The sequence below is a fragment of the Corvus cornix genome, chromosome Z (assembly GCF_000738735.6).
Source record: "Corvus cornix cornix isolate S_Up_H32 chromosome Z, ASM73873v5, whole genome shotgun sequence".
NCBI classification, from domain to species: Eukaryota; Metazoa; Chordata; class Aves; order Passeriformes; family Corvidae; genus Corvus; species Corvus cornix.
The window spans coordinates 44439519-44452792 of record NC_046357.1 but is presented as its reverse complement, the minus strand read 5'-3'; the positions used below and the strand labels follow the sequence as shown (position 1 = coordinate 44452792).

The 13274-nt window shown below is 39.4% G+C and overlaps 1 protein-coding gene across 4 annotated transcripts in view; it reads left to right on the top strand.

The window, feature by feature from the left end:
* The window catches only part of SUSD1 (sushi domain containing 1), a 46809-nt gene extending 38911 nt beyond the window's left edge, over positions 1–7898 (top strand). For all 4 annotated transcript variants that reach the window (XM_010401321.3, XM_019286873.2, XM_010401320.3 and 1 more), the window contains 3 exons: positions 1894–1933; positions 3905–3998; positions 6788–7898. In XM_010401321.3, the coding sequence (XP_010399623.3) occupies positions 1894–1933; positions 3905–3998; positions 6788–6926 (273 nt within the window). In that variant the 3' untranslated portion in view covers positions 6927–7898. The remainder of the gene's footprint in view (positions 1–1893; positions 1934–3904; positions 3999–6787) is intronic.
* Positions 7899–13274: the final 5376 nt, after the last annotated feature.

The window sequence follows — 13274 nt, the reverse complement described above, 5'->3', positions numbered from 1 at the left end:
GGATTAATACTACAGTTATTGGTAGAGGTCCCTCTTGCTTCCCACCATTTAAAATGCATCAGCTCCTTAGTGTACACTTTAATGTATGGCTTTTGTTGGTTGATTAAATACACAAAGTTGCATGCAACAGTTATGAATCATTATTAGGGTTGCAGATACCAAACCACTTTGGTCCACAGCTCTGCTTCTTTGAAATGGAACTTGGACTACTGGTTCAAAAGTATTGGTTTATCTTCAATTGTCAAATTCTCTTCAAATGCCCTTTTATTTTGTGCAATTGTTGGTGTTAGAAAGCTAAAAAGAAATCAGAATTATGAATTCAGGGTTGTTGGGTTTTGAGACTTTCTAAAAATTTGATTGCTTACATAACTGGATTAATGAACTCAGTCTTCTTTTTAAACAAATTGCTTGGCCCTCAATTATTAATACCTGTGAAACCAGCATTTCTGAAGTGTCTTTTACTTGTTAACACATTTCCATTTGAATACAGAAAAATTAGAAATAGATGTAATAGGCTCATAACTAATGTTCTCATTACTCAGTTTTATATTCTGGCATCCTTAAGGGTCCCTTCTGTCTCCAGACCTCTTTCATACTGAAAATGGTACAATTTGTATAATCATGCTGAAAAATCATGGCTTGGTTGTGATTTTTATTACCATTATTAATTAATAGCCTTGACATAATTACCATGTTCATTTTTCCATTGTTGAGATTTGGAGGTCTTGAAAAGGGTGTCTGCTGTGAGGATTTTACTTTCTGTTTATTTTTTTTTCCCCTGAGACTCTTGGGACCTCTGTAACTACCCTGATAGGCAGGAGATGTCTGATTTTCTGCACACTAGAGTGTGTCATGAAGGTAGCTATTTCAAAATGATGGCACTCACACCAGTGCCCTCAGAATCTGGCATTTGATTGAATTTCTAAACCCACACCTTTTTCTTTATCTTTCCTCTGCTAAGAAGATTTTCTTTGTCAGTCTTTTGTCTTTTTAATTGACCATAAAATTCCTTATAAATCATGTGTTTAAGAATCACTGAGATTCCACAATTCATGCAGACACACAGAAGTTAGATTAAGCACACAAATGTGCCTCCATCCTTTTATGTAAATGCTTCAAAATGTAGCCTTCTTTTGCAAATATACTGTTATTCAGAGCAACATAATACACACTTTGCGACAATATGAAAAATACATGTATCATGTATGTATTTTGTGAAAGTCTGTGAAAGCCATTTAGCAGGAAGCACTACAAAAATACACTTCATAGTAATTACACAATAGACAATAGAACCTAGAATAGAAAATTTTGTGTATTTATCACTATGAAGAGCTGATACCTACAGATACCAAAGCTTACCTTAAAAAAATCAAGTTTGCTTAACAAGTCTGCAAAAGCAGATCCCTGATAAATATTTTTTAACTGTAAGTATTCTATAGAACTTATTAAAAGTTACCAAGCAAGTCATCATAACTGGAGAGAATGCTACATCTAGTATTCGTAAAACGTGCCATCAGATACTATATTTTAACATACATGTTCTGAATGGGGAAGAGTTAACACAGCATATTCAGCCTTATCTTAACATTTCATAAATTCTGAATCTTTATCAAAGCAACTTTAAAGATCCTTCCATATTACTAACATGCCTAGGTTGTAGAAAGCAAGGAATAATAATGAGCTAAAAACTAGAGCTAGCTTTTCATCAAAGCTCTATATCTAATCTTATTTTTATAATTTATAATCTTTTAAGGCAAAATAGAGGCTGCTACCAAGGGAATAACAAACTCGATTCCAAATGGTAGGTTTTGTTGATGGCTGATCTTTCAGAGGGTGTTAGTAATAATAAATTTTTCTCATGAGAAACAGTGATTTTTATGTTTTCATTTTTAGGTAAGAACACAGTCCTGTGCTGTTTGGGCACAAATTAAAAGTAAGTCAATTTTTCCTTCAATAAAAAAGTCTAAGTTGTCATGGCTTTGCTTGGCAGCATAAACTAATAATTGCTGTGGCTGTTTCATCTTTTGCCATTCTTCTTCTGTTGACTTCAAGGACTGAAAAGATTAGAGACAGGAAGTTTTCCTTGCTTTTCAGTATTCCATTCTAATGGATTCAGCAATCCATTGTAAAATGGATTCTCTTGTTTTCCCCTGGTTTTCAATGTTGCTATTTCTGTGCATCTCATTCAGATCTTTACAGCAATTTTTGTCCACAAAGGATTTGAAGCACAGAAGATGTGAAATTTCAGCGGCCTATTTTAAGATAGTTCTATATTGGCTTAAAGATTAAAAAATCAATCAAAGAATGACAAAAATAACTTAAAACCCCAAAAAAGAACAGCAATAACACAAAACCCGCCCAAAATTTTCTAGCCTTTAGAGGCCACATTTTTTATTTTAGAATGTTCAGATGGTCCTTGGAGAATTACATCTTTTTATGATCTTAAAAAAAATAGAAGATACTGTGTAAATATGAAATATATGGCTAATTTGTATACTTGCAAGTACAGTTTCTTAAATATATAGTGGCATAACTTTAAAACCCAGTAAATTTCTCAGTGTGGTTGTTTTGATTTTGTTTTTGGCTTTAAAATGTTTCCAATTAATTAGTTTAGCTCAGCGGAGTTTGGAGTCCACTAGAGATCATGTTTCCCTCCTTTCCACCATAACTGAAACTAGTCTTCACCCACCTCATGTCTCAGCAAAAAGCAAACATTTGCCTCTCCTGACAAAGAAAGCAGCACCACTGGAGTCTCCTATGAGCCCCAAATTCTGCTTTTGAGTTGAAAGTCTCACAAATTTGAGTTAGGAAAGGCAGTAACACTGGAAAGTGAGACAGTACTTTGGAATTACATCGAATCACGTGGTGTACGGAGTGCTTGGGGTGCGTCTTCTCCATATCTGATTATCACTATAAATGATCTTCTGGTGACAACTCTTGTGTTTATTTCTAAGTTTTCTTCAGTTACTCTTTCTTTAATTACTCTTATGACCTAGTTCCTTTACGACCACACTTAGAATATAGTGTAGGCAGTTCTTTGCTGTGGAGACTCTGCTAAGATCAAGGATTCCTTAGGTTTGAGGGTTCCATTGCTAGGGCTGTGTAGGCAATAGAATAACTGGAAAGACAGAAATCTGTCCTTTTCTGAATTTTTCATCTATCAACATGTAGTACATCATCAAAGGCTGTATGACAACTAGGTGGGTTTTGGTTTTGGGTTTAAAAGAATGAGCATAGGACAGGTCAGGCCTTTGGCTTTTTGTTGTAAATACATTTGCCTTTATATTGAGTGGACTTATAGCCAAAGTGTCCTTTGCCCTAATGTACTTCTGCAGCTGGAGAGGTTGAGAGTATTTTTGGCTTGCTGAATCCTTTGAGAAATATTTCTTTATTCAACTTGTGTGGAACGCAAATCTGTAAATTAAATCTAAACCAAATGGCCCCATTTCAGATGCCATCTAGCTAGACATTGTGTGATAGACCATTGTCATAAAAAATGGTAGAAACCTGTATTAAAAGCACACTTTCTTCTGCAACAAATAAGTAAAATGAAGTTTTAGGGGTTTTCATGAAATACACTGTACTGTAATTCTGTAATTTTTGTGGAGGGACGACATCTCCTCTAGAGACGTGTAATTTGCTGATGGAAATTGGTGTTACAGTGTTATAAGGACAGGTATATATTTTTACCAAAAATGAGCATAATAGTACTTTTTTACTAATCTTTCTTCCTCAATTGGATGGTAACTAATAGATAGTCAGCTCCGTTACTGGCATGAACTGAGCCATTAAGTCCAGCATCTGGGTTTTGTTACCATATTTCAGCTATGAGCAGACTTAGTTGTTCAGACTGAAGCTACGCTATTTGTTTGGTTTGTTTGAATTGTTTGATACTTTCTTTCAGATTTATCACCCACTCTGCAATACATGACTGCTGTTGGACTGGGGTCAGTGGCTGCTGTCTGCCTTATACTGTTCCTGTCATTCTCCGTGGCACGGTACGTGGTGTTGCTGCCTCCAGTTTTGTAGTCCTCCTTCACAAGGCTTACATGTTTTTCTTTTCAGATGTTTTTTCTTGCCAACATGCTTGGTTTAGACATCTTGGGTAATTAGAAACTGTAATCAAGGGTGCTTTCACAGTCCACCAATGCTGTGCATTGCTTGAACTGATGTCCTCTGTATCTTTGCAACTACTAGCAAAACATCTGAAAAGTGTAGGGCTTACCTTAATAAAGGAAGGATTCGAGACAGTGAGTAGCACCAGGACTGTAGTACAGAAGTGTTATGATTAAATGGGAATTAAATAAATGAAGTTTATATGCTGTCAAAATGTTGATGAATGTTGCATATATACAGAGCTAAGTTTTAGTCTTCCCAAGTTTATTCAGAAGGCCTGAAAATAACAGTTTTTCAGTAATGATTGAGCTTTACCTAAAAGCCATAATAAAAACATGTTAAAAATTTTTAAGAAATTTATTTATTTATGCTTCATGATCCTTCAAGCAGGGTCAGTAACTTCACAACTGTCTTCCTCTCAAAGGCAAAACAAATATGCAAATTATGTAATTGTGAATGCCTATGTACATGTAAAACCTCTTCACTAAAAATTGTGTCTTTGTTTTTATTTCAACGTACATATCTACAAGAATAGTCTTTGGATTTTTGTCCCTTGAAAGGTCAGGAGCCTCCAGCTTGGGGGCTATGAAATATATAGCATTGATTGGTTAAGCTGCTTGTTTGGCAGTCTGAAACAGAAGCAATTAGTCATATTTAGGGCTGAAGAAAGTAGGTTTATTTGGATTGTTTGTGGTTGTCTAAATTTCAAACCAGTTCTTGCAATCCAGATTCTGAATTAAAGGTTCCATGATGTCCTTTTTTTCTTTAAGTAATTAAATGAAGGGATCTCAGGCTTCCCTTGGCAGTAGCATGCAGTGGTTAACTTGAACTTGCAGTCTTGATTGTTTTGGGGATTTTAAAAACATTGTCAGTGTCAGCTTTGATATATAAGGAAGAAGGAGCTATCAATGTCTTGGTTTCTAAAGTAGCGCTCCTGACAGGGGGCATATTGCAGGAGAAAGGACTTCCATGGGCTGTCATGGTGTGAAAAGGCTTCTCAGTTATTTCAGTTTCTCTGGAAAAAACATGGCAGAGGGATATTAGTACTTTTCCAAACTATGTCAAATCAATTAGGTTCATAGTGGTAGGAGAGTGATTTGAAGTATGAAAGTACTGGAAGAATCATATATGAGTATGAGCCACTTGTGAGAGAGTGCAGAGAAGATAGACCCTGAATTTCCACTTCAGACTCCTTTCAAAAGGAGTGAGAGAAGATGAAATCCTGAGGGAGCTGAGTACATTGAGTATATTTGACAGTGGTGTATTGCGGGGAACAAGGATTTAGTAAGTCAACAAGTATCTTTTAGGCCCTTGATCCCATGTACAGAGAAATTCTTGAATCCGTTCTCCTGTTCTAAGGAGTATCAGACAGAATCCTTCACAGAAATTAAAACTGCCCCAGCCCAGTAGTAGGCAGAGAAGGGAAACCCCAGATGTCAGTTGTGATAAGACCCTTCACAGTGCTTGCAAAGAAGTATCTGTAATATTTATAAATAACAAATATGCTTTTAGTTATAATTAACCATAAGTTTAATACATTTCTGAGTAAGAATATGATTTGAAAAAAAACAATGTGAAGTCAGTCTTCTGCCGTATCCAGTTGTAAAACTGTGGTCCTGTTTTAGACACTGTACTCCAAGACAGGTGTGGCCTAGCAGGAGAAAAACAGAGAGGAATTTTATGAGAGAGACGTGGGATCTATTTGATCTAACTGCACATAGGGCATTCTAGTGGCAGGTTGCTTAGCCTGGCAGGGAAGATACTGCCAAGAAACATGATATACAAATATACAAAATGCCACTATAGGAAGACCAACTTCCTCCTGTTGGTAGTGCCAGTGGTACATGTACCATCCATGGGCAGCATACCCATGTGCTCCTGAGCTGTAGGGGAGGGAGGCATGGGAACAGATTGCTGTGAAGGCAGCTTCTGGGTGGTCTGCAAGAGGAGGTTAAACAAACTTGTTGGTAATGACATAGCTACGGCTGAGCTTGCCTTGGTGTCAGGTGAATGGTCTTAGATTATTTCTTGGGGTCCCTGTAAGCTTCTGTCACAAAGAGCCACTGTATTCAAGTGCTCACCAGCTTGCCACATGTCTGCTGTCTCAGGAATTATGTTTCCACAATGGGTAAGGGTGTGAATTCCTGCTAGCATGGTTGTCAACAGCAGTTCCAACTGTTCCTCAGTGAGTAAAAGTCTGGCACTGGATTCACAAAGTGAAGTCTGACTCCTGATGTCCTTAGATTTTATATTTTTATTTTAAAAAATGGATTAGACCATAGTTGCTGTTATTAGAGTGGCTACTCACTCATACACCTTGCTCCATTCATCTTAGTTCTTTGCATTCTTTTGTATGTGATGCCCATTCATATGAGTAAGGATAGTGCCAGAATTCCAGATTTCTGAAGACCTGCACAGGGCATCAGTGTTGCTGATGACAAGGTTGACACTAGTCAGGTGATCATCTGGTAGCCTCTGGAATGCTTCTTACTTGTCTCACACTGGCTGTAATAATAAGGATTTGTACCAGCGCCAGGCATCTTCAAAAAACTTTGGAAGCACTGTCATGTATGTAATCAGTATGAGTGATACAAGTTCTGTCAGGTCCATGCTTGAGTCTTGGATGATTTGTAAAATTTTTTTTTAAACTGGATTTTTTTTCTCTCTCCAGCTCTTATCTCCACAGCACAGTGCATCCCCCACCTGCTGCTGTAGCCTGTGAGGCTGTACATTTATCTACTACAGTAGATGTGGCACAAGCAGGGATTGCATCATCATTCCTAGAGACTGAAACTGTCTCTCTTCTCTGATGGCTTATTTCCTGAAGTCAGCACAGAGAAAATGTACTCTTCTTTCAAAGCCAGCATCTGTCGGGTATGGGTGTATCTGCATGTCACATATGTACTACAGTGTGAGCAATTTAAATGTGTCTGTCGCTGGAAGTGAAATATTTATTGTCTTGCCTTATTCCAGATGGTGTGGTGTGTAAAGGAGAACCTTCCCTCAGAAATAGATTATCATGCATCCCATGTGTTGGTCACAGGCTTTCAGCTATTTCAGCTGCATGAGTGCCTGATAATGAGTGCTTGTATTGTATACTTGATTGCATGAATAATACCCTGATCCAGTTGAGACTGTTTGAGGATTAACGCTACTTTAGATACCTTTGCATACATAAACTGGCCTATTGTGAGCAAAAATACAGACCTACCCTTATATGAGATAAAGCTCCTATTGTATTTCCAATACGAAGGTGGAACATTTCTGTCAATCACTTACAAGTAATGATACATCAGTAACATGTACACTTGTTAGCCATGAAGTTGTCACATTTAAGTAGTGTCAGCAACTGATGTGTTCCAGAGATATTGCAATCATTGCTTATAGCAATTAGCAGTAATTGCAAATAATATACCAATCCATAAACCTCCAGTTTGCTGAAAAGCTGGTTGCTTTAATGGCATGTGAAACTAATTTAAGGAAGGACCTTCCTGTGTTAAGTGCAGTTTTGTTAATCTCTGTTCTATAATTACAGCTGAGTAAAGCCATTAAATCATTGTCTGGTTAATGGGCTGGTGTGTAACATCTGGCTAGAGTCACTTAATAAAGGACAATTAACCAATTTCCTGTGGCATACTCCCAGTTAATATTTTTTTTTCTTCTGTAAGAAAGAATCTAGTGGCTTTGATTATTTCCACTCCTCTTCAGAAGTTGCTTTGTTATATGTTAGCAAAAAAATTCTGTTAACTGGTAAAATAAAGAAGCAAGAGGTTTGATTTTTACTCAGTTTTGTGATTTTTTCCAAGTCATGTTTTGTGTTTTACCACTTTGAGTGTATGCCATGCATTTTTGGAATTGTTAAGTTTCTGAATTGCTAAGATTCTGATGCCTAGTGCTCTTAAAATTTTAGATGTTCTGTCTCTATGACATGTGATTGGGGTCTTTTTGTGTTTAAAGTGCAGCAGCAGATTTCGTGGTCAGAAGCAAAGAGGAATTACAGCCAAAGAGAATTTTCAATTGCTGCATCCAGCTGAGAGTGCTTTTTCTAGGTCTGGGCAGATACCATTTCTGTTATCCAGCATTTCCACTGCTTATGAAATCTGTCCTTCAAGTTAATAGTTAATAGCTAAGTAAGAACACCTTTGTCTACACTAGGGATTAAAAGTCGATAGCATTTTCTGTTGCTAACTGAGAAAGAATAACTAAACTGTTCATACAGGGACACCATGCCTTAATTTTTCATTTTCTCCTGTGGAATTAATTCCCACACATTCCACACTTAATTCCTTTTCTCAGTGGAACAGATTGCAAGGTTAGGTATCGCAGTATGAACTGCACCACTTCATTCTGATTCCGTCTCCTGCTGCTCTGGTCCTGTGAGAGAGTTCATGAGCAGCTGTTCTTGTGTAAGGGAGAGCTGGAGAGGCTGGAAATTACTTAGAGAGACAGATGTGCCATCCTCTGTGAAAAACTGAACTTCTTCGTACGCTTTACTGAGACCATCAGTGTTCCAGCATGTTACACAGGATCAGGAACATAAAGGCCGTCTTGTCAGTGGGTATAACTGGAAGACTGCAGATCTTCATGTAACCTTCAGCAAGTTATTTCTTTTCTATGTGCCTCTTCTTAACCTAGCTTGCTTTTTCATAATGTAAAGTTTTCAGAGCAAGGTTTTTTCTTACAAAACATCCATAGTTCTGCTGGGAGTTAGATAATGTATTTAATGACTGTGTTGGACATCTCCACACAGTGTAGCTTCTTAATGCTTAGGAATGGACTGACAAGGGAGACGAGATGAGGCAGGACTCTCTGTCATCTTAAATTTTCCACAACTGCTACAGTTCTGCAAGTTTCCCTCATTCCGTCTGCCTCCCTCGTCACTCTTGACAGACCTACCTCTGCCTGTAAACATATCCTCATCTGTGTTTATCTTATTGCTTGTTACTTAATGTGTACGTATCTTTCTTCCACTTATATCTGTTTCAGTTAAATGTAGAAAGAATAGAGCACTAATTTACCCTTGCCATCCTCATATAGATGTGCAAATGTTAACAGTTTGCTTGTTAGACCCTCTCTCTTTCAGATATATTGCTCTATTACTCCCAAGCTTTTCTGCTGAACTAATTGCAACAATGTCATAACCGCACTCTCATGTCTCCAGAAATTCTATAGGCATCTCTAGTGATCCTTCACTGCTGTACCTTCAGTTAACACTGAAATTCCACTTTTTCTTCCAATATTTTCTCTCTATTTCCTTGGATATGTGTTCCACACCCAGGCCCAGTAAGCTTAAGCCAACTGAATCTGCTCTGCTTTTACTGCTGATCTGTACACTTTCACGGTGCTATTTTGAAATGTGCTATATTGAGAAACTCTTTGGTTTAGATCCATACCAATGTCTGCACTATATGCAAAGTGTTTTAATCCTCTTTAGAGGAAATGGGAAATTCTTAGTGCTGGATAAAAAATTCTTTTAAGTTTAAGTGAAACTATTTTTTGTGTTTTGTTTTGTAATTGTGAAGTTACACAGGATACTGTAAAAACCCAGCAGTTATGCAAGTAATTGTGATGATATGTCAAATGAAAAAGTTTTTATTGTAAAATACACTTTCTACTACATGTCACCGATAGGTCCTTTAAACCTTTTGGTGAGATTTCTTTGTTTTGGGCATGATAAAGACAGCCAGAACCCATCCAGGCCTGTTTGTTTCAGTATTTATATTGTCAATAAATTGTACAAACAGGGCCAGATAAGTGAGCCAGTGTCGTGGTTTAAAGCCCGCAAGTCTGTGGAAATGAAACACCTCGCAGCCTCTCCCTCCCTCTCTTCCCCTGCCCTGGTCCAGTGGAATGGGGGGGAAATCAAAGTAAAGCTTGGATGTTTACCTAAGAACAGTTTAGTAATTGAAAATAAAGTAAAATACAATAATAATGGTTGACAATAATAATGATAATAAATAGTGAAAAGAGATAAAAACACGTCATGCACAGTGCAGTTGCTCACTGCCCACTGACAGATGCCAGACCCTCCTCCTGAACCCAGGTCAGCTGTGCTTCTGGGTGACTCCCCCCAGTTTATGTACTGGGCACAATGTTCTGTGGTGTGGAATATCCCTTTGGCCAGTTTGGGTCACCTGTCCAGCGGTGGTCCCTCCCAGTTTGTTGGTTTTTTTGCATACCTCCTCACTGGCAGAGCATGAGAAAAGGGAAAAAAGAGTCCTTGATTAAGGACAAACACTATTTAGCAAAACCCTAAACATCAGTGTGTTGTCAACACCATTCCCATTATGAATACAAAACACAGTGCTGTAACAGCTACTGAGAGGGAATAAATTCTACACCAGCTGTAACCAAGACAGCCACTATGCTCCTTGTGTTTGTGTATGTTCTCAGATTTAACTACTCTCAATCACGATTTCTGTTTCCAAGGTCTTGCACTATTTTGTGAGGCCATTTCATATTCAGCACCGTTCAGCCAGAATCCAATGTGAGCTCACAGGCCTCTAGCTCAGATGAAAGGATTTCTATTCCTAGCGACAGAACTGCTAGGAGGTGAAGAAAGCCTGTGAAAAATCTAACTGTTGCGATTCTTTCAAGGCAGGAATTCATGCCCTTGAATCTTAGTAGATTCTGTGAAATTAGTTGGTGATCTCAGTGCTGAGCTCTAACGTGAGGGAATAAATATAAGTGTTACAAAAGTACTGCAGTTCCTAGCAGCAGAAGAATGATTCTTTGGACAGCACAGGCACTGTCCTTTCATTTCTGACAGAGATGATGTCTGAGGAGTCAGAGCACAATGATTGTATTTGTAGTATTCCTATTATGGAGCTGTTTCCATTTTGAAGCTAACAAAATGCCACCATTGCAGTCACAAAAAGTAGGGGAGACTTGCTCTGGAGTTCTGCTTTTCCTCCTTCCCCTCTTTCCTCAAATTTTTGTGTGTATTTTTTCCAGAAATACTGCTTTTGTTCCTGCAATCTCACAGCTGAATAAGGAACAGCAACCTTTTATTAATGTTTTCCCAACCTTGAGGCAGCACAGTTTATGCAGTTCAGTTGCAGTTCATGTTTCCTGTTCCCTAGAGTCCTTGTTGGATAGCCATGTTTTACATTATACATGTATTATACGTGTGTGTATATCCATACATACATATATACATACGTACGTACATACAGACATATATATAGTTTATTCTGTTCGTTCCATTGCACTTAACTGAAGATATAGTCAAAATTTCCCAGCAAGGGTGGAGGAGTTTGGTTTTCACCCCAAGACTATAAAAAATACTAGTAGAATGGGAAACAACAGAGAAAGAGCTATAGAAAAAAAGCCAGTTCTTAACAGAAAGTAATTTCCAAAGGCCCAGATTTTCCTGAGCAGCTTTTAGCATGGAATATTTAGCCTGACTTTCGTCAGCTCATATAAAAGTCACTCCTGCAGGCATCCTGGGAGAAGTGAAAAGGCGGCAGTCTGGTGAAGATATTCCAAGCTAATGACCACAAATCAGCTGTGCCAATACACGGAACAAAGACTAACATAACAAGAACAAAGGGTAGGGTTGATGAAAGCCAGCTCCCAGCTTCCCCTTTTAACTGTGTAAAATGGCCTTCTCAGTTTTGCTCTTGGATAATGAAGATGTTAGGAAGTTTCATTTTGTTTTGCATTCCTGTGAATTCTGACCCATTCTGGGTATTTTATTTTCATGCATACACTTGTCCAGTCCTTTCTTCTAACCTGGAGTATTCATTCAGGCACAGAAAAACAGCGCCAGGTCACTGTGGAATGCCAAATTAGTAGTGATTGTAAATATCTGCTGAGAGGCACAGGGACAAGGCAGGAGTGTTTAACACATTCTTTGACTCTGTCTTCAACATGGATGATGAACCAAGGGGGTCTCAGTGCCCTGAGCTGGAGGACCATGACTGCGAGAGTTATCAACTCCAGTCAACCCTAAAGTTGTGCAGGATCTGCTTCTCCAGTTGAATATCTACAAATCTGTGGGGCCTGATGGGATTTCTCTAAGAACTAGATGATGTCATGGCAAAAACTCTCTTGGTTTTTGGGCAGTCTTGGGAATACAGAGAGGTCCCAGCTCAATGGATTGGATGAATGTTGTCCCAGTTTTCAAAAGGAGCGAGAAAGAATACCCCAGAAACTATGGGCCCATCAGTCTCACTTCAGTGCCTGGTAAGGTCGTGGAGAAGATTATTCTGGGAGGTATTAAAAAACACCTAAAGAACAATGCAGTCACTGATCACAGCCAGCAAGACTTCATGAGGGGAAGTTCGTGCTTGACAAACCTGATTTCCTTTCATGACAAGGTAACCCACCTAGCTGATCAAGGGAAGCCAGCTGATGTAATCTTTCCAGATTTCAGTAAAGCTTTCAATACTGGCCCTCCAGGATCCTTCTGGATGAAATGTCCAGCACACAGATGAATAACCACGTTACATGATGGGTGAGCAACTGGCTCACAGGTGGGACACAAAGGGTTACAGTGAATGGGGTGACACCAGACTGGTGACCTGTCACTAGGGGGGTTCCACAGGGCTCCATCCTCAGCCCTGAGCTCTTCAGCATCTTCATAAATGGCTTGGACACAGGGGATACTAAGCAAGGGAAGGGATACTCAGCAAGTTCACAGAGGAGACAAAACTGAGAGGAGCTGCTGACTCCCTTGAGGGCAGGAAGGCCCTGCAGAGAGACCTTGACAAATGAGAGGACTGGGCAGGCATCAGCCACATGAAATTCAGCGAGGGAAAGTCCCAGATTCTGCACCTGGGATGGAGCAACTCTCCAGGTGTTGCTCTACAACAGACAGAACAGGGAATGAGAAGGCTTGAGGGTAACCCCGCAGAAAGGGACCTGGGGGTCCTGGTTGAACATGAGTGAGCAGTGCCCTGGCAGCCAGGAGAGCCACCCGTGTCCTGGGGTGCATCAGGCACAGCATCACCAGCCAGGCAAGGGAGGGGATTGTCCCGCTCTGCTCTGCACTGGGGCGGCCTCACCTCGAGTGCTGGGGGCAGGTCTGGGTGCCACAACACAGAAAAGCCACTGAGCTGTTAGAGAGTGTCCAAAGGAGGGCACGAGGATGGTGAAGGGCCTTGAGGGGAAGCCGTGTGAGGAGTGGCTGAGGTCACTTGGTCTGTTCAGCCTGG